Source organism: Balaenoptera acutorostrata, chromosome 10, assembly GCF_949987535.1.
Source record: "Balaenoptera acutorostrata chromosome 10, mBalAcu1.1, whole genome shotgun sequence".
In the NCBI taxonomy this organism is placed as follows: Eukaryota; Metazoa; Chordata; class Mammalia; order Artiodactyla; family Balaenopteridae; genus Balaenoptera; species Balaenoptera acutorostrata.
Window position 1 is genome coordinate 35,634,740 of NC_080073.1, and position 24,587 is coordinate 35,659,326.

The 24,587-nt window shown below is 51.7% G+C and overlaps 1 protein-coding gene across 4 annotated transcripts in view; it reads right to left on the reverse strand.

Annotated features, from left to right (window-relative positions):
* The window catches only part of CACNA1D (calcium voltage-gated channel subunit alpha1 D), a 322,525-nt gene that overhangs the window by 36,374 nt on the left and 261,564 nt on the right, over positions 1 to 24,587 (reverse strand). For 2 of the 4 annotated variants that reach the window (XM_057555477.1, XM_057555478.1), the window contains 7 exons: positions 23,921 to 24,122; positions 21,690 to 21,848; positions 20,262 to 20,372; positions 11,942 to 12,025; positions 4,481 to 4,525; positions 3,942 to 4,070; positions 994 to 1,059 (listed from right to left, as the gene is read on the reverse strand). In XM_057555477.1, the coding sequence (XP_057411460.1) occupies positions 994 to 1,059; positions 3,942 to 4,070; positions 4,481 to 4,525; positions 11,942 to 12,025; positions 20,262 to 20,372; positions 21,690 to 21,848; positions 23,921 to 24,122 (796 nt within the window). The remainder of the gene's footprint in view (positions 1 to 993; positions 1,060 to 3,941; positions 4,071 to 4,480; positions 4,526 to 11,941; positions 12,026 to 20,261; positions 20,373 to 21,689; positions 21,849 to 23,920; positions 24,123 to 24,587) is intronic. The other 2 variants (XM_057555475.1, XM_057555479.1) reach the window with 1 other exon arrangement.

Sequence of the window (24,587 nt, forward strand, 5' to 3'; positions counted from 1 at the left end):
GTGCGAGATGTGGTTTCCAGTTCTCTGCGACCAGTTAAGTTTTATATGAGGACATTATGGCATAAAAGACCCTGTGGGGCCCATGGCGTCACAAGCTGCTAAATTACAGGGGCTCAAGCACACTGCCTCTTCGTTCAAACCCCCCTGGTAAAAGTCCTAGTCACTTGCAAATGCTTCTCTGCCTTCAGAATTAAAAAGCACGTACCACCATTTCTCTGCTGCGGGAATGCTTCACCTCTTTTTCACTCACAGCCCTCCCTTACCTGAAAGGCTGCACCTGAACCAGCAGAGAGCGTGGCAGAGGGACCCTGGGGAGGTCCAAGGCCACAGGTTCCTCCACCTGCCTCTCCTCCAGGAGGCGCTGCCCCCTCCCCGCCCACTCTGTGTTAGGGCTCAGCTGTTAGGGAAGCTCCTATCCCCCCTTCCCCACCTCAGGAGGAGCTGGGGAGCATCCCACAGCCACTCCGCCAGGACCAGGCCACCGAAGAGCCTGATTTCACGCTTCTTTTTAGAGGGGCGCTTCTAAGGCAAGTTAATGGTTCCAGTTCAGCCCCAGCATCTAGAAATAGTTTGTAATGCTTTCAGATGATAAACAGACTTTTGTATCACTCAGTATCTTCTTAGCAACTTTGATGTAGAAAATAGGACAATTATGGCTTTTTTCAGTACAGCATTTGCTGTTGCTACAATCAACGATGGGTTTCCTCAATCAGTTGGCTCCCCTCAGACCCAGACTGGGGGTGGGGAGTGCCCTAAACCCAGCTTCCTCTGACATAGTCCAACCTCCCCCTGCCCTTCTGAGCCCGGCTCTCGCTGGCACAGGATCTCTCCTGCAGGGCCACGTCTTTTTCATCTTTATAGCTCTTTAGCAGCCAAAGCGTCTGGCTGAAAAATCATGACCTGTCTTTCCAGTCGACCTGGCCAAGGTACAGCCTGCCACAGATCTGGGGCGACATAGCAAAGGAGACCCGGGGGAGAGGTGCTGGGGCGTACCTGCATGCCGATAACCGCGTAGATGAAGAACAGCATGGCGATGAGAAGGGCGACATACGGGAGCGCCTGGAAGAGAAGCAGCGCTTGGCTCAGCGCGCGCATCCTGTGCCCCCGGATGGCTTGGGGGCAGACTGAAGGCCCGCGTGGGGCACACGCTCTATTCTTTTCCATGTTACATTGAAAGGACATCAATAGTGAGGAAGAGCTTTTTAAACCCCAGCCCAGCAGCACGGCTTCAGCTCTGAGGACAGCAGCCCACGCGCACCTCGGGTTACGAAGCTGCAGGCACGACGTGCTTTCCACAGTTGTTAACAGTGCGTCCTAATCCTAAACAGTGTCGCTCTCAGAAACTACTGTAATTGATGAAACAATTCCAACATGCTAGACAATGAGATCGCTTCCGCTTTCTTTTGTGGGCGTGTTTGGGGTGGAGGCAAGGGGCTCTTTTGCAAAGGAACATCTTTATGCAAAATCACCTTGCATCTGCTTAAGTACTTCCTTAGGGTGAAGCCTTAGGAGTGGAATTACTGGGTCAGAGGGGAAGAACCACTTTCTGGCTGTGGCTGTAGAAAGCAAGACACCTTTCTTAAAATGCACTCTTTCCGAAAGAACCGCGGAGCTGCGGGCTGGGCCACGGAAGAAAAGGAGCTAGCTGTGTGGTCACCAAGCCTGGGCTCTCCTTAGGAACATCAAATATAAGCACACGTGTCGGGTCAGACCACTTGTCTTTTTTTTTTTTTTTTTAATTTATTCATTTTTGGCTGCGTTGGGTCTTCGTTGCTGCGCGCGGGCTTTCTCTAGTTGCGGCAAGCGGGGGCTCCTCTTCGTTGCGGTGCACGGGCTCTAAGTGCGCGGGCCTCAGTGGCTCTAGAGCACAGGCTCAGCAGCTGTGTCGCAAGGGCCTAGTTGCTCCATGGCATGCGGGGTCTTCCTGGACCAGGACTCGAACCCGCATCCCCTGCAATGGCAGGTGGATTCTCAACCACTGCGCCACCAGGGAAGCCCACCACTGGTCTTTTAATCCAAGGCTCCTCAACTGCTTGTCTCCCTCATCTCAAGTGACAGAAGATTACTGTGTGCTTGGCACGCCTCCAGGGAGTGCCCAGATTGTTAAACTTAAGACCAAGCTCACATGCATAAAGCCTCCACTTGCTCTCCTATCTGAGAAAGGTCATCAGAAACCCAGTGGCTAAAAAGCCTTCCGACTTGTGCCAGCTCTGGATCTGTGACTGCCAGCTTGGCCCAGTGCAGTAGCACCATCCTGACAACTGGACTGGTTAACAGAGTCCCACAGGGTTAGTTTCAGGCTGTCCTTGCCATACCAGTATGCGTTTTCTCCCTAGACGAGCAAATGTTTAAGAATTTTGTTGGCATAGTTTCTCAATTTTTATGGACATGAATGGTCATGTATGGTCATGTCTCTGTGACATGAGTTCATCTTATAGTGACCAAAACTTTTAAAAAGAAGTTTAATGTAAGAATGACATTATTGCCTGAATCATTCTATTTTTATAGCGGTTCATTCACAAATGTTTGTACTTTGTATTAATAGCAACCGTCTAGGATTTAACCCCTTTCCAGGACCAAGGCTCACCTGCTCGAGGCCCCCCCACCTGCCCTGCCTCTCTCAGAGCTGTATCCCGGCTCCCCCCACAGTCTCATTTTCCCCAACAGGACTTGCGATTTCCCTTCTTTGAGTTTCTGGACCTACCTCCTTCCCCAGATGCCAACCCTTCTCCTCTTTTTTTTTTTTTTTTTTTTAATTCACGTTCTTTTATTTATTTATTTATTTATGACTGTGTTGAGTCTTCGTTTCTGTGCGAGGGCTTTCTCTAGTTGCGGCAAGTGGGGACCACTCTTCATCGCGGTGCGCGGGCCTCTCACCATCGCGGCCTCTCTTGCTGCGGAGCACAGGCTCCAGACGCGCAGGCTCAGTAATTGTGGCTCACGGGCCCAGTCGCTCCGTGGCATGTGGGATCTTCCCAGACCAGGGCTCGAACCCGTGTCCCCTGCATTGGCAGGCAGATTCTCAACCACTGCGCCACCAGGGAAGCCCCCTTCTCCTCTTTACCTGTTAAAATTCTACCCACTGTGGAAAAATGTTTCCTGGGATATTACCACCAGTTTCCTCAGAGCCGATGGGGCTGTTCTTTGTGTATCTTCAAATAACTTAATTTGTTAATGTGAGCATTTACTACTTTTGAATTAAAAAGTCAAAAGATAAAGAAACGAAGATCCATGACTCATTTTCTAAAGTTCATGCACATCTACAAACTCCCCCATGCGGTGTACCTCTTAATAAGAATCTGTGCCCCCCTTCCCAACGGAGTAAGTCCAGAAGACCAGAACATCTAGGGTGGGATGCTGGAAGGTACAGGAGAAGCTGGGTTCTGTTTGGAACAGCCAAGAACCAGGCTGCACCAGGCTGGAAAGCCATAGATGACAAAGGGGACCTGGCTTATACCTAGGTGCCCTTCACTCTGTAATCCTCCCAGGCACTGGATAACCCAGGACGGAGGATGGTGTGCTGGCCAAGGCCAAGTAGTCTCTGATTTGTATCTAGATTAGCCGACGGACAGGACTGCCGCAGCCTGATGAGGCTTCCAGGGGTCGGTTGGGACCCTCCCTCTCTCAGACATCAGCATTCATCCCGGGCATCCTGGGGAGGACTGAGGTGCGGGGAGCCCCATATATCTACCCATCTCAGAAATGCTGCAGATTTCTCAGCTGCAGGCCTTATTGCTTTCTCTTCTGCTTCCTTAAGCAAGTAATCCTATTTGATTTATCCAAGCAATGCTGGGCCCGTCTCCTCAGCATTGCAGGTCCTCTCTGGACCTAGGTGGTCACAGTGGTCCTGCAGAAAGGAGTCTGGATCCTCCACAGCAGGGGACAACCACTGACTTACATATGATCTTCAAAGACAAAGAAGCCCTTGGCATGGCTCTTACCTGGAAGGACTTAATAAAAGTCCACAGCAGTGTCCGGATGCCTTCCCCCCTGCTGAGAAGCTTCACCAATCGCATCACTCGGAAAAGACGGAAAAAGGTGATGGAGATTCTATTGCTCTCTTCAGAGTTCTGAAGGGTTATCATGGAGAGGTCAAACCCAATGGAAAGTAGAACATGCAACACTTTCAGAAAAACAGCAACAGATGCAAACAGAGGTGGCAGAGGTAAGAATTAAAGATGTGTTTCTAGGGCCTTTTCACCTTAAAAAGCATGATATGAAAGGGAAAGTTACATGCTAACAACACAGGGCTTGGGAAACCCTGTGTCCACACAGCACATGCATGTCCACGTGGTCTAGTGTGTTAAGAGGACACTGGGCTGGTCAAGAGTACTGGACACTGGTGATGAACGCAAACCACTGCAGACACTGTTCTGGAAGGACAATCATGGAGAATACAGAACAACTAGCGGAGAACTCGACATGGCCAAATAGACTCAAGGAAAAGGCCCAGCCCCTGGAGACTAGTCACTGATCTTACCCCAGGTGTAGCAGTTGGGACAGGGACATTTTCACTTTCAGTTGGCTTTAAGAAATCAAAGATTGAAAATGTATTAATGAACTGGGAAGGAAGCAAGGGTTCAGGAGGGTGTCCCCCCCTTTTTAATAAAAAAGATCTGTGGTTCATGTCTGAGGATAACACATCTGCTCCCTCCCTGAGGAAACGCCACAGGAGCTGCTTGCAACTGGACTTGGGGGTGGGCAGCCACTGATGCAGGCTCAGACATGACCACTTTCTAATTCACACCCCAGGACATGATGTTTCAAGACTGCAAGACATCCAGTAGAAGACAACGCTGCAAGGCCTCAGTTGTCCCCAAGCACAGAAATGCAGAGTGGGATTCTGCTTCTCGTGGGAAGACTGGTCCTCTTTTTTCAGTCAGGGTTGTGGGTCTGAGCAGCTAAAGGCCATTCCTAACCCCGAGGACCAGAATGACTACCAAACAGGGCAGAGCGGCAGCTGCCTGCGGTCCACAGACCTCCCCCGCCCCACTCTACTCCTGGGGCCGCACAGCCGGGCGGCGGGCGTCCGATGGGCCCTCACTGGCGGGGCTGCCGAGGAGCTGGGCAGGCTGAGTCAGGGCAAGCGGGAGAGGGGCTGGTTTCCCTCCAGAAGCCTTCGCTGCCCCACCAAGAAGGCTCAGCTCTGGGTGACTCTTGGGAAGCAGCAGCTTAGCACCAGCGTTCCCTGAGCTTCCGCAGTGCTGTCTCACCCGAGGTCTGGCTGGGCTCCTGTCACTTGGGCCCTAGGGTGCAGAATCCCAGCCCTTGTCGCCCTGTGGTCACCGGCCTCCCCACTCAGTCTGTGAGCCCCCAGGGGGCAGGGACCTTGCCTCACTCCACTCGGTGCCCAGCATGGTGTCTGGCACTTATTAGAGGTTCAGTAAGTGTTTATGAGAATGCAAAGAGGTTGTAAGCCAACTCACAAATATCAGGAGGCACCTTTAAATTAAACAGTAAAGGCTGAACAAGAGTCAGGAAATGATGGCCTTATTTTTTCCCCCTTCAGTGGGGTCACCTCTGCTGAAGCAGCTGGTCGACCCAGAAGGCAACAAAGGAAGGAGGCTCTTCTGACTGGGGGCCCAGAACTGCTGGGTGCTCTCCAGGGCTCTAGGGAGCCTCTCTGCACGGTGGGCCTGTACAGCTAAGGGATGTGTGTGCGCGCACGGATGCACACCCTAATCTGATGGGTTCTCCTCCCGGGAGACACAGGGAAAGGAAACACTCCGCCCTGGAGTCTCACTCTCGTCAATGGCTGCCTCCTGAGATCAAACCTAAAATTCTATAAAATTCATAAAGTAGAAGGCGTTTGGGCACATCAAATCACAACTGAAATTCAACGAGATTACTAAGCCAGGACTAACGGGTTCTGATGGGGTTAAAAAGGCGTCCCTGCTTCGCCTGGGATGCTCGGAATGTGACCTCGGCAAGGGGTTGGTCAAAGCCTGGTCACTCTTTTTACATTCCTTCTATCATCTCATCTCAAAAGGGATCACATCTCCTTAAAAGGACAGATGATGGTTTTTAACCCACGACTTTAGCAAATGAAGGAATTCGTTTTCCCAAGTTCTCATGCTTGCCCACACCAACTCCCTAAGGGCTGTGTGCAGGAGGCTCCAGTCTCACCCATACAGCTGGAGTGTGAGGGGGTGTCTGTGTGTGTGTGTGTGTGTGTGTGCACTTGCCTATGCTCAAGGGGACCAGAGTGTGCATAAGACAGAACACTCTATAGTATATTTCTGCAATGTCCATAACTTGTGTGTTGGACTTACAAGAGAATAAGGAGGCCGGGTGGTCGGGGAAGACACTCTTTCTGGCCATGACCTGGCCCAAGCCTCTTCTGCTGGCCCCTCCCTAGCCCACGCCAAGTCTGACAGACCTTTCACACTCCCCTTATGACGTGAGAAAGTTAGCAGCCGAACTGACTTTGGAAGGGCACATCTCTTTTTCACCTGCTATCTTTGACGTATGACAAATCTTGGCCTATGAACTTGAAACCATGGGTAGTCTTTTGCTCAAAAAAAACACAAAGAGGAGGAAAAGACAGCATTTGTGGAGGGACAAGGCAGCACAACATGCAAGAAAGGAAGGACAGAGCAAATTGCACACCAGGCTGCGTGCACCCCCAGTGCAGCCTGTGACACCCCCCCCCCCACGTGCCTCACTGGGCAGGGAGGACTGGGCAGGGGAGGGTGTCACTGGTAGCACTGGGGGAAAGTGCAAGTTGCCAAAATATCTTACAAATGGAGGGACCCTGAGGATGGCTTTGCCTAAGCTACAAACGCCAGCCTGATGAAAAGGGCAGGCCAGCTCTCACCCTGGGCTACCCACTGGAACTGCCTGGGGATCTTTAACAACTCTGATGCCTGGCTCTCACCCCAAAGCTTCTTATTTAACTGATCTGGGGTGGCCCCAAGCTTTCCCAGGTGGTTCCAACATACAGTCAGAGCCGAGAGCAGCAGCCCAAGGCCAGGGTAAAGCTGGGCCATGTCTTCAGCTGGTCACCCACACCAGCTCATTCCCTTTAAGGTCTGGAGGGGCCACACAGAATGCGACCACCAGAAAAGCCCATGCAGGCTGTTACAGCTAAGCAATGGGTTCTTCTGGAGCTGATGAGGTTTCAGTACTCAGATGGATGCAAGAGAGCAGCTGCCATCCCCATCTTCCTTACAAGGGGTAGAGGAGGCTCAGATACACAGGGAGCTGGTGAAGGCTGGAGATGGACCAGAAGCAAGCTGCCACTCCTGGGATCAACCGCAGGACACCCCCAGAGGCTGTGAGACTAGGGAAGGTCTCACTCCCCAGGGAGTTTTCCATTGACAGCACTAGGGGCTGAATGAATGATGTTTCAATAGATGGAATTCCAGTGTCATCCCAGGGCCTGGACTAGATGACCTCGGTAACTCCTTCCCGAGATGCCACAGTCTTCATCTGGAAACCCTAAAGGGAAATGGACCCTCAGCCTTAGGAAGCCAAACTATGTGCCAGAGTCTGGAAAGCTCCTTCCCACAGGGCTCCCAAGCAGGCTTTTGCAATGTAGGCTCTGGGCCAACCCCCTGCAACTACGGAAGGCAAATGAGCCCTGAGTTTCCCAAGTGCAAAGGGATCAGTCTGCATTTATGCATTAATTCCCATCTTTTCCTAGAAAAGCTGAAAGGATGCAGTTTTCCAATTCAGACAGGAAGCAAACCAGTTACCCTGAGGCATCCTGGAGAGTTCTTGTTGGGGAGCCTCTCTCTGACTACTTCTGACCTGGTATGTAACACCTCTGGGATGGAAGGCTTCTGTATTTGGGATTGCTGAGTTTGTCTCCAGAAACCAGAGACCTGGTCCCTAGAAAAGGGTTAGCATACAGCATGGAGGGCTGAACAACCTGACCGTGGATTTAGAACAAGAGGCTGAGTGTAGCTGCGGGCCACCTGGTCCACCGCGGGTACACAAGTCAGGGACAATTCTTAGGTCCCTGGGAGTGACCTCCCTACTGACTCTGTACATGCTCTTAAGTAATAACAATGCAGACATTGCTTCTAAACAAGTGTTTTGCCTCCCTGCCAATAATGATAATCGGAAAGACTAAATGTCAGCAACAGCCATTTCCCAGGTTAGGGAGAATATAATGCTGGATCATTTCTCCATTCAAGGAACAAACAGGCATCGAAGAAGGAGCAAAACTGAGCCTGTCAGTCCTCATCTGACATTTTAGCAGCTTGATGACATTATGACCAACTGTGATGAAGACAAGCCCACGAGAGCTATCAAACCATGACCGTGGCAGGGCAGGGGTCATGGGAGGGGGCGGCAGGATGGAGAGGGCCGGGTGAGCATGCAAGCAGGACAACAGAGAGGGCCATCCAAAATGTTTTCGCAAAGAATACAAACGCAAGCTCGATTTCTCATTTCCAGGCCACATGGTTCATTCTTGAAGACTATGCTGCCATGTCACAGAGCCAAGCGTGACTGACCAAGATGGCCTCAGCTCAGGCCCCAGGCTGGAGACAACAAAATAGGGCACAGCAAACAATTTAGATGACCACGACCCACAGCACTCCTGTGAAACTCAGCGAAAACCAAAGGTGGGGAAGCCAAAGACAAGTATACAGTCTTTCGAGTGCTTTTGCTTTAACAACGACTTCACCGTATATATGTTTATATATACTTGCCGCTACAATTTTCTAAAAACAAAACCAACATGAAAATCAATTAGGCAAAAGAAAAGAAAGAGCAACAGAGGTTGGGAGAGACAGCACAGCAAGTTAAACATTGCAAAAAATGATGACTTATGGCAGCTAAAAACAGCCAACAATGGACCAAGAGTATTCATGCTCAGCTGAGTCAGGAGTGTGGGGGACAGGGCCACCAAGGGAAATGATGTGTGCTGCTTCCCGGGGAACTCGGCATGGGGGGGGGGGGTTGTGTGTAGAGGAACCACCGGCTACACTCAGAGAGTTATGTCACCAGAGGTTAAGGACATCCAGTCTCTCCTGTCTTTGTGCCGTGGCCTGAGGGTCGTAGATGCCCAATAAAGATGTGATGAAGGACTGAATAAATGAGAAGGTGGCCTTGAGCATCCCCTCTTCACTGAGGCCAGCACAGAAATGCTGAGGTCCCCTAAGGTGGTTTTCTACTGGGCCAGGGCCTTGAACTCGCGTTGCTCCCGGCTCAGGAAGGTTTGGTCTCAGGCTCCATCTGACCAGGGGAAAGGTCACGTACTGAAAAACAGTACGAGGATGTTGACTGGTAGGATATTTGAGTCTGACTGAATGCCAGTGAAAGCCTGTATTACACAGAAACCCCAAAGTCAAATGCTAACTAAAAAATTTCGTGTGGGCTTTTATAGACCTGTGGCTTTCCTGACTGATGGAAGGTGAAGGCGGACATGTCTGAGACACTGCTGGGCAGGGCTGAACCAGAGGGAAGGCACAGTGGGCTCAGCCCCAGCACGCAGCGAGGCAGCCAGGAAGCCGCGCGTACTGTCGGCGGTGCACCAGCGCGGGGGGTCAGGCATTAGAGAGCTGGGCTGTCCGCTTGGTGAGCAAACCCTGGCCACATCCTGGTGCCCAGAAACTAAGCATGGACCCCACCACCTGCACACCACGTGAAGCACAGAGCGCTCCCGGGAGACCTGCTCAAATTGTCACTTATGATATTTTCACTTCCATTATAGACCACCTCTGACTTACATAAGGGTCTGGTTCCAGAATGTCCACGTAAGTGTACTTTGATGGAGGCTGTAAGTGCTTTATGTGGTGAGACGATTAAGCAGGCAGATGTCTGGTCATAAACTCAGGAGAGAGCCCCTGGCAGTCCAGGGAGGGCCCTATGTTCTCCCATTAGCATCAGATTATTTTATAACCAAGCATAATTCACACATCATGAATGGCAATTTTATACCTGACTTGTGGAATATTTCACATAACATGGAATTTACATAAGTCTGGGCTTAAGGAGGTTGGCAGATCTATGTACCTAAGTCTAGTAAAATACCATTTCAGTACCTGGTCTTGGCATGAATTTGAGTGTCATGAGGCTTAACTCACACCCTCATGGACATGGTAATGTCTTACAGTTCATTTCGCTTATTATTACAAGGAAAATCTATATTTAAAATAATACCACTGTATCTCCCTAACACTTTGGGAGTTTAAGCAAGTATTTTCACAAATATGCCTATCATTTTATCATTGCAACATACCTATGAAGCAGGGAGGGCAGACATCATTCATCCCAGTGGTTCACGAGGGAACTGAGGCCCAGGTCCAGGCTACCGCTGTCCTGCTACTCTACACTCCACAGTCAGCCTGGCCCCCAAAGTGGTGGCATACAGAGATCTCATCATTCTTATTTGGTACAGGCTGTCTGGGCACCAGGATGGACCATATGAGCCCGCAGGTGTCAGCCAGGCAGAGCGTGGCAACCCCTTCCCAGCCAGGCATGGGGGGAGGAGGGCCAGGTTGGCACCGTGGAGCAGGACGCCAGCGCAGCACGGCAGCCAACCCCATGCTCCACCTGTCCCTGCGAAGGGCTCCACACAACCTGGGCACCCACGGAGGCCTGCTGATGACCTGGGGACGGACCAGGTGGGCAGGGCCAGTTCTGCCCGCATCAGGCCCTCCCGGTCTGGGCATGGGTCAGATCTGAGAGGGGCCAGTGGGAGGCGGTGCTCCCCTCTCTGCAGCCTCTGAATTTTGAGGAAGGTTCTCAGGATGCTTCCTAAAGGTTGGGCAGGGTGGTCACCCCACCTACCACGCTGCTCCTCAACAAAGGATTCAACTGGGTGCAACAAAGGAGCGCTGACACCCTCTCCTAATACACACGAGGCCCTCCTTCCCCTGGCCCAGGGCAGCCTTCAATCTGCGTCACTATTTGGGGAGCAAGGATAGGCATGTTCCCCAGTGTCACCAGTAGTGCTCAGCAGACACAGGGTACAGGTGAGGACACCCGCAGCGGTGGCCACGTGCTCAGGGCACGGCTGTGGGGTTTCCCTCCTGTGCCTTCACAGACCCACAGTGGGTACCAGGGCACATGCTATGAACTCTGCTTTCCAGCTCAAAAAACTGAGGCACGAAGCAGCCAGGGGCCCTGCCAAGGTCACCCAGCTACTGAGCGATAATGTTCACATACCCACACAATTAAGTCCTAGCCCTTAACATTTTAATAAGATCTTCTTTAAAAATAATGTTTTCCTTCCAAAATGGCAATTCTACATTTACTGCCCCACTCTCATTCAGGGGAAGGGGATGGGGGGCCGGGGGAGGGAGGGAAGAGGACAAAATGTTCTTAGTCTTTTGAAGCAAATGTGTGCTTGAATTTCTAAAGTGTACAGAGATCCGTGGGGAGGGTTTCTGGTCTCCTCTGTGTTAGACTTAACAAGGTTATAGGACACAAAATGTGCTACTTACATTCACTTCAGTTATAGCAATATCAACGACGCTACCAACAACAATTAAGGCATCAAAAGTGTTCCATGCATCAGTGAAATAGTGCTGTTAGAGCAAGCATTCAGAAGCCACAGAAGAGAGGAAGCACAACAGGAAAAAAAGAAGAAAAGGACAGTGTTATAAAAGGGGAACATTCTAGCATCAAGCCACCTGGCTACTTGAAAAATCACCCTAAAACAAACATGTTATAGGTACATCACTTCGGGTATTGCTTCTGACACAGCAAATAAAAACAGTTAGAGACGCCTATCTTGCCCTGCCTACCGCTGACTCGGCTCAACGCTGCAAAACAGTCAGTCCTCCAAAAGGCGATGTGTGTCTAAAGGCCTGGGGATCAACCTCTACGCTAAAAGGCCTCTTTTCTGCAGCTCTCATTAGAAAACTCCTGTTTTCGATCAAGTACGACTGGGCTCTGTGACTTGTCCAGGTGATGCAGTGCAGGGCCGGGCGGGTGTGCAGACAGAGACAGGATGGGAGGTGGCCCCGAGCGGGCACATACTCACGTCGGCTTCGCTGAGCGCCACGTCTACAATGCTGCCGATTACGATGAGGGAGTCAAACGTGTTCCAGGCATCACTAAAGTACCCCTGGACAGAGCGGGCGGGGGCAGACGTTTATGAGCACGTAGGAAGGAGAAGCCACGCCGACCACGTGGGGACATACCCGGGCCCCGCAGCAACCACGGCAACCAGGGGGTGTGGGAGGGCCAAAGGGAAGTGACCATACCGTCCACCGGTGCAGAGGGACACGGGGCGGGGGCACCTGCATGTGTGAGAGAGGCCACGGGTGCATGGGCCAACACACACACACACACACACACACACACACACACACACACCACACACAACCCCCACACACATACCTGCAGGACAGAGCGAGGCACTTGGCGACCCTGCCCTGGCACCCAAGGTCACAACCCCAACCCCTCGCTAGCTGAGGGAGGAGAAGGCCCTCCTACTCCTCGCATGGGGTCCCCAATCACCTCCTTCTCTTCTTCCACGTCAAGACCACTATGACCGGCGTTTCACACATTCTCACTGCTGTGCCCTTGAAATAAACCAGTATCCCTGCCCCTCCTCGACAGTCCAAGTACTGCAAAGGGTGTGCCCCACGGCAGGATGTCCTCACAGAGCTCTCGGTCTAAAGGGACATGAAGGCTTACAGGGAGACAGGCCAGCGATGCACGCCGTCTAAGGCAGAGGTGTGGCTTGTGGGGCTGCGGGATCAGTGCACAGAAGGTCTCACAGGGGAAGAGGCGCTCAGCGCTCCCACTGTCCCCCAGAGCAGCGCCTATCTCCTGACAGGCTCCTTCTTCCTCTCCATCTCTGGCTTCCCTCCCCTCCCTCTGCATCCTCCAGGCTGAGCGGACTCCTTTCCATCCCTCAAACCACCACCAGGGTTCTTGCCCACCTCCTGAGGCCTCTGCGATCCCGGCCTCCCCACCCCAACTCTACCTGCCCACGACCACTTCCTCCTTCACACTCAGCTCAAATGCCAACGCCCTGATGGCACGTTTTCAGATCCTCCTGACGTATACCTCCCATCCTGGGGACTCCGAATGTCTCTCAGGTCTTGATCACTGAATCTGGGGCCTCTGCCCGCAGGTCCACCCCATGGAAAACCCTCTGAGGATGAGGACTGTGCTGCCTGCTCTGCCCCCTCCTCCACTAATCCCGCCACCCAGCCCAGAGCCGCGAGCCCGGATAGCGCTTGGCACGTGGCAGGCCTCCTCCTTCCACCAACTTGCACCCTCCTGGTCATGCGGCTCTGCCCTATTCTTGTTATTTCAGGTCCTTGCATCTTGTGGAAGGTACAACATCCCTACGACTGTGACTTACAAATCTGTACATACACGGCACACATTTTGCATCCTCTTCTGGGCTCAGCACAGTAGGTGCTAAATTACTGCCTGTTGTCTCCTGATACCCCCCAGGAAGCCCTCAATCGGAGGGGGTGGTGGGGAGAGCAGTGCACGGAGGCTTCTGGTTGCAAGGTCAACGACTGTCTGCAAATCAACTGCATCTTTTCAACAAGTCAGGACGTGTTGTGGAAATAAAAATTCAGGTCTGAAGCATATAAAAAGGGGCCCAGTGTGCTTACAACGGGGTACACTTAGTGCTGGATCAAGAACACCGGAACAGAAGGTACTTTGAAGTGTCAGGTCCCATGAATTGGTGATCAAGTGCAGGCCCAGAGGAAGCCACTGCAGAGCCCCAGCCTTTTATGACGCTATGGAGAGTGTGGGCACGCTGGCTGTTCTAACAACCGGAGGAGGGGCGTTTGTTCTAATCACTGTTAATCACCCCAGGTGCATTTATGGGGGACCTGTAACGCTGACTTAGGGTTTGAGATTTTTTTTAAATTTCATCTTAAATAACGTAAGATTTTCCCAACCAACTGCCATGACTCCTGACCCCGCCCCCGCCCCACCCCCTCCCCTGCCATCTCCTCTCTCCTCCTCTCCCACAATCCCAGCACCTCTCTCATAGTTACTTACCCTCACAGACTGACTGCCACCCTCCCAGACCCTCCTGTCAGCCCTCTAACAAGTAAACAAAAGCTCGCCTGCACCAGCTCTGATGATCTGTGATAAACGTCTAATGGGAGCGTCTGCTTAACAAAGACAACGTCTTGTTCCTTACAGCTTCTCTTCTCAAGATGCGGGACTCTTGGCTGGCAAAACAGGAGAGGCGGGCCACGGTGAGGATAGGACTGGTGCCCCTCAGGAAGCCGGCTGTGCTGGTCAGAGAGGAGACCCAGAGCCTGCGCCAGGACGTAAAGGCACCTCCTGCTTCCCTCCCCGAGGACAACGCCAAACCAGAAAGTCAGCTGGATCACGTGGTGCGCTGAGTGCCGCCGCTGTACCCGGGTTGTGAGAACACAGGGTTTGCTCTTAAATTATTTGCATCACTGCGAATGGTAACACACAGTGGGCTGACTGGCGGCCTGGCCACAGAGCACACTCTGAGGTGCAGAGCCTGTCCTTTTCTTCATGGATTTAACAGCAACCCAGAACTGAACTGCAGAGAGCATGGTGAGCCTGTCCCTCTCCTCTAGGGAGGAACTGATGCCTTAGAAACACGTGGTCATCAGTAACAACTGCGGCTCTAGGGCACAGAGAGCAGTGAAGACCCACTGTCCCCCCTGTCCTGTCCCACACCACGGGCCCTGCCCCCCTCTTGCTACAGTACATCCTTTACCGGAGGCCAAGCCCACCACCATTCAGGGCACTGAATGCCCCTCTTACCTACTTGAGACTTTATTCCTGAATAGCTCCTCTCTCTCTGTATGTCTCTGTGTCTCTGTCTCTCCAGAATGATCAGTATTCACCTTTGGATCATTCCTATCAGCCTGCAAACTATTCTCCAGCTGGCCCATCCTGGCCCACTGTGATGTATAAAGTCACTTTAAATCAACATGACAGGGGCTTGATGTTTGGGGTCCTGGAACTCTTTGGTAATCTCATCAACACCCTCTCTGGAGGGTCCACTGCACTCACAGAGTTGTGCCCAAATTCTAGAGGGTTCCTGGACTGACACCCTCATCTAGGCCGCAGAAGGCTTGAGTTGCTGCAGGCAGCTGGAATCACAGGCTCTGGCCAGATGCCTTGCTAGGGGTCCCAGGGAGGCAGAAAATGCCAGCCCCGCCCCCCCCTTCTTCCCACATCCTGTTTCCCTGTTTAGTAGCCTCACTGTCAAGTGAGTATGACTCAGCCCCACCCCTTTCCCATCAAAGCCACCGCAGTGTCTGGGTGACCAGAAGGTCAAGGCTTCTAGCACAGTGCCCACCTGCATGCTCTCTCCTCTTGGCCAGTCACAAGAGGGTCTCCTAGAACTGAATGCGGAGGCCAGGGCCCCTCAGGTGGAATCAGCAGTCCCTACCAGTCTGGCCACAGTTGGCCCTTATTATTTTCTGTCCAGCCTCACCCATTTGAAAGGATCAAGCAAGTCAGCCACACGTAATAACATTTATTACTCGGAAACACTTCTGACTCCGGGAATTTAAAATCATAACCCAGACTAACATGGGCTTAGGGCCAGGAAGCTCCCTTGTTTCTAAGAACTCTATCTTGATTGTCCATTAACATCATCTCCAGCTAGACTATAGGCTCCTGGAAGGAGAGCTGGACCCCCAGCCAGGATAGAGCATGGGCTTGGCACATGGTGCGTGGCAAGGTCTATGCAATGGAAACAAGAGAAGCAGCCCAAGTCCAGGATCTTTTCGCTGCCCGGCCTTTTGGGGTTTACTGAGGCAGCCGGATCACTTACCAATTTCTGCCAGGGACTGTCTGGGAAGCATTCGACCCAAGGGATGACCCACAGTGCCAACTTTGAGTAGAAACTGTAATTGACAGCTTTCTAACCAGCATAAGTCTTTCCAAAGGTCAAGTGGAGGCTTAAAGAAAAATACATTCACATTTGGCCACTCTGCTCTGCCCACATCTCCTGTGATAGAAAAGCCGGTAGTGCCTGATGGCAAGAGGCTCGTCCATCCGTTCCTTTCTTCCTTCTACCACTTCCCATGGAGTGACCAGCATGTAGCAGGCATCGCGTGAGACAAACACAACCCAGCCCTGAGCAGCTGCTCATCAGCTAATGGAGAGGGAGACGTGGGGGGTATTGATGTTGACAACGCACAGTGAGCATCTAACAGAAGCACATGTGAAGGGGAGAGCTGACCCTGGCTGGGCTAGGGGGACACTGTGACGGAGGAGCCCACATTCCAGACAGGCCTTAAGAGATAACAAGGTGGAAAAAGGGCTTCCAGACACAGAAGCACGTGCCACAGAAAGGTCCCACATGGTAACAGTGGGGATGGGGTGCAGAGGAGGAATGGCTGGGAGCGCGTGGCCGGAAATGAGGTGGAAAGGTAAGTGCGCTAGTGTTTGGTGCAGAATATTCGACTATGAAATTACCTTTTTTTTTTCATACAACAGGTGGCATGGTCAGTTTTCGGTTTACAAAGGGAGTGTGTGGAAGATGAAGGGAGGGGGCTGAGGCCAGAGGCAGGAGATGGTTCGGCAGTCAAGGAATGCAAGAGGGAGGAGGGCAGCGGAGGCTGGGGTGAGATGAGCTGGCCACTGAGGCCCTGGGCGTGGACGCATCTTACCAGGGGAGAAGGGGACCAGGAGGGAGCTCGGGAAGCCCCGGCCTTGAAGGGATAGGCTGAGCCCATGAAGGAGTCTGACATCAAGTTCTAGTTAAGGAGAGTTAATATTTCCTCTCAAGCATTATTCGGCATTAAAATAAATCACTGAGATACACTTATGTGATATATATATATGTGATCACTGAAGAACTGAAAAGATAGTGTCAGGGTTTCTTCCCAGGAGGTGCAGAATGTGCTCCAGGAAAATTGCTGGGGCTGATTAAGCAGTCTTATTCCTGCCAGGGACCCTGGGGGAGGGAATGCTGTCCTGGGAGGAATATGGGACCAGGGGACCCAGTTTCCATGACACACCCGCTCTGCACAAAAGCACAAGGACAGCACTAAAGCACTTTCTTCTTTCCCCAAACCCAGTAACTCTTGACGTTTTCCAAGCTCAAGTGGCTGGGCAGGTAAATTAGACATTTTCAAGGTACAGTTGATCGATGCTTGAACAACGTGGCTTTGAACTGTGAGTGTCCACATACACATGGATGTTTTTCAAGAGTAAATACCACAGCCCTACGTGGTTCGTGGTTGGATGAATCAATGGGTGCAGAGGAACCTCGGATAGGGAGCGGCGGCTCCAAGTAATACTCAGATTAACCCGCATGTTGTTCAAGGGTCAAGTGTAGAACCAAGATCAAAATGCTTCGAGGTCTAAGACTTGGGAACAAAGTGTGGCTCCCTGAGGAAAAGCCCACAGGGAGGCAGGTAACGTACTTGAACAGGTGCTGGACAAACACCAGACGGGCGGCCTCTGGAAGCACAAAGAAGGAGCCTCGGACGACTCAGAAGTGCTCTTTAGACCTACGGGAGTCAGTACTGTGGACAAAGCCCTTCTTCTTCAATCTCCCTCCTTGCAGCAAGAGAATTCACTTGAGGAGTCCAGTGGCTGCCCCTTGGGAGTACTGGAGGGGAAGGCCAGGGGAACAGGACTTGGTTCTTATCTACATCATGGCCCACCTTTCAAAACCCTAGGGCGGCTCAGTCGCTCCAAGTGCACGAGGTCGATGCCCGATGGGTGGGTCTTCCCTGGGGAGCCGACACAACCCACTGAGCAGCCTGCTTGCTCGGCCCTCATTCCTTGGCTCTTTGGCGTCTCACCACCTTCCATGCTTGCCTAACCCACACTCAAAACAACTTTTCCCCTGGAGTGATCCCACCTCCCCACCAGGGAAGCTCCCAGCTCAGACCACATCCCTCTAAATGTGCTCTCACTCAAGAAGCCCCCTTTACCAGTCAGGCCCTTGAGTATAAAAGGAGTCAGGTTCCCCCACTTGTTTGAACCCTTCCTCCTATGATGCCTTCTCACTTCCCAGGAAGGATTCTAACTTCACCCTCTGTATTTCTATTACAAAACAGCTGCAACCCTGTCTCTCCTGACAGATGCTGACAAGTTCTCCTAGAATATGTGCCCCTCATTGTGGAGAACACAGCCCCAAAGGACCCCGCGACAAAGCTCCCCAGGAGAGACAAAGACTTTCTGAGATGAAGCTGATGGGCCAGGTTCCCAGCCCTCTGTCCCTCTGGCCATCTCCTCACAGAGATGCTTCCCTCTGCCACCTTTGCAACACGGCTCCTCAGCCCCACTGCCCCTCTGATGGGTAGGAGGGCCTCGCTGACTTCTTTGTGGAAGACTACCCGCCTGGCCTTGCTTTGCTAACACCAAAGAGGAGATAGGAGAGTCAGGAAGCGTTTTAAGAAGAGCTTTGCTTCTTGGTGAAATGACTCTCTCCGGCTCCTCCAGACACACCGTCACAACACCAAAGCCACCTGCTTCGCAAATGCAGCGACAGTGCCCCTCAAGCGTAGAGGTGCTGCTATTGCTGTTTTAAAATTTCTCTCACTTGTAATCTGAGGTTGTCTTCTGCTGTGAAAACACCTTGCGGAGGAAAACTACGAAGCAGCACAATGTCTAGCGGAAATCACTCATTTAAAAACTCTGATCGATCAGTACTGATTATAAATTAGCTACTCATTTCCCCTCAGCCTCACCAGCCTGTTCACACGCCACTGCACTCTCCTCCCAGGTTTGGTATCAGTGGTTCACCGGACACAGCCGCTGACAGTGCACACGCAGACACACACGGACTCACACACATGCCGTGGGCAAATGTGCCTTCTCAGAGCTTAATCACCAGGCAGGGCAAGACACGGCGAGGGCATCTAGGAAATGTTGCATAGATATGTGCCATGTTGCCTTGATCAAGTGCTTTTGGAGTCCTTATTGTGTAACCCTTCCATCAGTCCAGACAAATGTTGATCAAAGACGGAAAGGGGAAAGGGAAGCAAACCAAAAAATCTCAAAGGAAATTCAGAAGAGTTTGGTGGGGCGGGGAAGAATGTGCATGTGTGGAGATATGGACAAGTCACAGTAACTAGCATCTGGCCATGCAAAAATGCCAAGTTTGACCCCACTGCAATCACCCCGATCAATCACTTACAAGCGTCCTTTCTTTTTGGTCCACAAAGATCTGATAAAGATTGCATAGGAATTAATTCAAATTAAAGAAAGGAACAGTTCTGAATTAGAATTCCACTTACGGATGGAGTATGTGAAACCATCATTTCATAATCCGAGTCTTACTTAAATTAGTGTTGTCAGATACCTTACACCCTGATGAACAGACACGGGGGTCACTGAACTCATTCTCTAACTCTGATGGGTGGAGGCTTTGCTAGAAAAGAAACTGAGGGTCGAATGTCTCACAGCTCGGCCAGGATCTGCTCCTCCGTCTAGGGTTTTAGGATGAGGGAACATCATCACTTGATGATGGGGATGGTGGTCGTCATAGTAACAGTCCTGACATGTCTACAGCATGGGGCTACATGTCGAGCACTCTTGTAAGCGTGGCACACAGAGTGATTCTTGCTCCTCCAAACTGCCCTATGAAGTAGGACTACCAGCGCCCTCATTTCATGGGTGAGGAAATGGAGGCACAGAGCATTGAAGTATCGACAACTTGCTCGGGGATTTGAATCCAGTCTGGTCCCAGAATGGTGCGTGCTCTTCGACACTATACTATCTGTCTCTTATGCTACAGACGTTGACAACTGTGGACTGGAGTCACTCTGTCCTAAAGGAGACATAATATGCGAGCAGTCCAACACAGTTTAAAATGCTCATGTCTTGTTTTGTCTTAAAGTCAAGTGAAATTTTTCTAAATTAAACAAACGAAAGATGGTATGGCTGTGAGAGGTCTGCAGCTGGTAGAATTTTCCATAAAAGGGGAAAAAGATGCTGTAGACCAAGAACAAAGAAAACCAGTCTTTATGCTGGAAATGTAAAAGTAAAATCAGGGCCGAATTATTTCTGATGGGTTACGTGAAAACAATGTCTCCAATGCTCAAGTAATGAGGCGAGTTTCCCTGAGACAGTCTGACACACACTCTTCTAGAAACAGAAAATCAGGTTTCAAAACAATCTCCATTCTGCAAATTCCTAATTCTCTCTTCTTCTTTTTCTCAGAATTGTTTTTGTGAGATTTCGTTTTCACAGATTTATTTTCCCATATGTACACAGATGCCCTAATCAGATTTTAACATTCTCAGGTGATAACCTAGTTAACGGCCAGAACAATTCAGCATAATCCAATAACACAAGACTAACAGGAAGTGGGTGATTCTTTGGAGTGATTCAGCTGCAGCCTTTGACAAGTGGGTTCAGCAACTCACCTTAGGTTTAAACGCAATGACTTTCAAAACCATCTCGACAGTGAACACCCCGGTGAAGACCATGTTCAGGATGTCCATGGCGTCATTAAACATCTTGGACTGCTCGTAGTGCTGTGGATGGAAGCAGAGGCACAGTTCTCAGGGGTCCACTCCAGACTCGCAAAAGGAGGCTCCCCAGCCCACCACCCCCTGCAGGCGCCCGTCCGCCTGCCACGTGGACAGGCAGGCAACCTCCCCGGTCCAGCACCCCCTCCCAGTGATTCCACTGACCCTGTGAGGGCACATGGTTGGCCCCCCACAAAGCGCAGGGGGCCCTGACAAGATGAGGGTGACCGAACGATGAAGGGGAAAGACATCCACTTCCTCTGCTCGGAATAAAGGGAATCCACCCTTTCTCCCAGCAGGGTTTCTACTCAGGGCCTTGACCCAGGCACAATGCAGAACACACCCACAGGTCTATGGACGAAGGTAGAATTTGGTTAGGATACATTATATGCCATTTAGGCCTATATTCAATCAAAGGCACTGTTATCTTGCCTCCATGCTTTTCCCTACATCAGCAGAGGGTCCTCATTCATAAGGAATTCTTATATTTGAGGAAAGGGCCAGAAAATGTACCCTTGGCTGTCTTTACACTCATCTTCCAGACAGCACTGGGAGTTGGTTTGATTTGCTCAAGTTCTTAGAGCCAGTGGGAAACTGAATCTAGACCTTGGCCACTCTTGTCCTAGTGCAATATCCACTAGACAACGCAAGTGCTGGAAACGCTCACTATCAATACCACCCTGTAATCCAATGTGGCCAATTGAAATGAGCTGCACTCCTTGCTCCCAGAGTGAGCAAAGAGTCGCTGTCAGGCAGGTCAAACTCAGTACTCCACGGACCAGAAGACTCCCCACTGCCACGCTGAGAGTGACTTGAGGACAGGAATGACACTCTGTGACAGGCCCAGAGCAAAGTGCCTGACACAAATTACCCAGCATAAACTTTGTTTCCCACTTTACCAATCGACAAAGCCAGGCTCGGGGGATTTAAATAACTTTCCCCGGGTCACCCAGCTGCTAAGGAGTCAAGTCAGGATTGAAGACCCTGCCTGCTCATTTCCACACAGACAGAGCTTTTAGTCCACAACCACTCCCTGGCCACAGAAGCCCACAGTAAAGGTTTACAGGCCTGCAAGCCATGCTAGGGGTCCACAGAAATGTCACTTGTGCTCACGCTGTACAGTCTCTTACGCAGAAGAGTGACTGTAAACTCCTGCCATGGCAACTGTTAGCCAGAATAGGAGTCTGGCCAAACTACAGCCCACACTCATCAGATAATCAAACCCTTCCTCCTGTGAGGGGGCGGCATTCCACCCTCAGAATTTGGGGCATGGGGCTGCACCGAAGGCCCAGACGTGATCCACGCGGCTGTCTCCATGTTTACCTGCATGGCCAAGCAGAGTGTGTTGAGCATGATGAGGACAAACATCATGTATTCGAAAGGCGAGGAGTTCACCACGTACCAGAACTTGTACTGGTAGGGGTTTTTGGGGATGTATCTCCGCAAGGGACGTGCTTTCAAGGCGTATTCAACACACTGACGCTGCAACGGCAGAAAAGAGCAACGGGGATCCTGAGCACGTCTATGGAAGAAGGACACAGTTCTCATCTGCCCTGAAAAGCTGGTGCACACCTACTGGGAGGGAGTGAGAACGAGGGGAAACCGCCAGCACAACCCGCACAGGTACCACTCAGCATCACTGACAAAGGGCCCCCAGCTCCATCACCTCATCTGGTCCTCACAGCAGCCTTTGAGGGTAAAAGCAGAGCACCCAGTTTGCTTCCATTTCACTTATTAAAAGACTGAGGTCCTGCGGTGCATTAAGCAGAGATGCAAAGCCTTGACCCACGTCTTATCCCTCCCCTTCCTTGATGCTGGTGGAGTGCATCTGTAGTTCTCCTGCCCAGGGAAGGAAGCCAAGTAATGAGAGGCAAGGAAATCCTCAAGAACCAGAGGGGCTGGGCTGACTCCCTGAGATTGGAGGTCCCATGGCTGCTCCAGGATGGACCCACACAAGACGCCCACCAGAAGCCAGAACGAGCGTGTTAACCCTAAGTGTCTAGTGGTGAGTGAGCTGTGTGTCTGTCTGAGAGCTTTAGAGGCTCAGGAGCTTGTCGTGTTCATCTTAGAACCCCCAGGACGTGGTCCGTGATGATGGCCAGAGCACTGCCCCGCCCACTGATGCTGGGGCCGAGACGGGTCCGCCCTTTGCAGCAAGCCTGGAGGGAGCCTCCAGCCCCGAAAGCCATTTCAGCATCATACCCTATTTGCTCCTAGGCCCAGACCGACCACAGGCTCTCTCTGTCCAGGACCTGGCCCTGCTGTGACCTCACATGCTGACTCTTGGGACCCCCGACTGGAGCCTATCCTGGACCTCGTGGTGACCTAGTTTCAGCTCTGGTTCTGCCTAGGTCTTGCCCTGACACTCTTCTTCCTTGGCGGGGGTCGGGAGGGGCGAAGAGCTGGGCCAGGCCTCCCTCAGACTGTCACTGATAAAATCTGCAGGGACGCCCTGACAACTCACAGCAACGTCTTCCTATAAACCAAGCTGTCCTCGTGTTTCCCCCAGTGGAGATGCTGCAGCCTGAGACAGACGGCCTCACCATGCACGGCGACTTCCCGCCAGGAAGCCCAGGCTGGCAGATGATTCTTGCTCTCTATGTAATCATCACACAGAGAGGGCTACTGATAGAGGGCCTGGGGGAAACTCCCAGAACAGAATCTCGATCTCACAGACTATCTTTTAGGGCTGAAAAAGACCTTTAAAAGTAACTCCTTAATGCCCTCAATTTAGAGAGAAGGGAGACAGCCCAGACAGGAGGTGGAGGCACCCACAGTCACAGAGCAGGTGCAGGTAGAACAGGACCAGACAGGTCTCCCAGCTCCCTCGCATCAGCACACGATCAGAGCCAAAGGCCCCTGCACCTAACAGACTGGTTAAAACAAGGTGCTAGATCAAGAGAGCGATGCCAGTGCAATCTGAGTCCCAAGTTTAAAGTTAGCGACTTTCCCGGTGGCGTGATAGGGTACTTCCTCCTAAGTCAGTGGTTCTCAACCAGGGCACATTTGACAATGTCTGGAGATGTTTTTGGTTGTCACCAAAAATGGAGCGGGAATGAGGGTGGGGGGCAGAAGGTGCTACTGGAATCTAGTGGGTAGAGGCCAGGGAGGCTTCTCAACCACACACAGCAAGCATAACAAAGAACTATCCAGCCTCAAACGTCAATAGTCCCGAGGTTGAGGAGATAAAAGGCTATCCCTTGGGAGGGACTGTGCGAGTGTCACTGGGTGCTTTCTGGCCCCAGGCCACACCATCCTACATGACTCTGAGCTGTCACTAGTGGGTCATGACCACAGAAGGTGGCCTAGGTATCCTGACTTCTCACTCACATGTCTGGGGGTAAATTTCAAAATTACAGCCTAATCTGCATCTGAGAAACTAACTCTCCACGCTGATGACCCACAGTGGCTGAGAGTGTGCTGTGAGCAGGGCCCAAGCCCCAGGGACAGAGAGCAGGTGGGCACCCTTCTCTGTACGTGCAGGAAGCCGTCAAAAGAGAAATCAGTCCTCTTTGGCTCAAGGGACAGAAGCCCAAACAGTGTGTGACTTTAACCTGATTTTTGTCCAGCTCACAGTTCTTATACTCTTTCTCCCCCTGCTCCTGAAACGTGACGATGACGAAGCCCACAAAGATGTTCATCATGAAGAATGCTACGATGATGATGTAGATGATGAAGAAGATGGAGATCTCCACGCGGTAGTTGTAGATGGGGCCGACGTTCTCTCCGTTCGAGTCAATGGCTTTGTACAGCAACCTGGAGAGCAGAGGATTCAGTGAGCGCCAGCGCCGCTCGGCCAGCAGCCCAGCCCCGCTGGCTTCTGACCGCCTCTGTGGGCACTGACGGCCGGATCCCTCGCTGGGAGCCCACCCCAAGGCCCCGGGACACGTGGAGGTCCCTCAGGAAGCCTCTTGAGCATTAGGCCCATCAGCCCGGCATGTGGCGGAGGGAACACCTGGGATATATTTGTTGACTGATTGCTTTGAAGACTGGAAAAGATTTTACAAATATCCAATAATGCTCCTTTCTAGTCACAGACAGAAGAGAGGAAGGACATCACATGGAAGACACTGGTGGCAATAAAAGCTGTAAACGCAAGACAACGAGCGAGCGGCCAGGGCATTTCCAAAGAACTACGAGAGGTTCCCCAAACTGAAACAGGCACTAAAATTAAGTATGTGCCGGGCAGAACTCTGAGCAGAAAGAGGGGCAATTACTGCA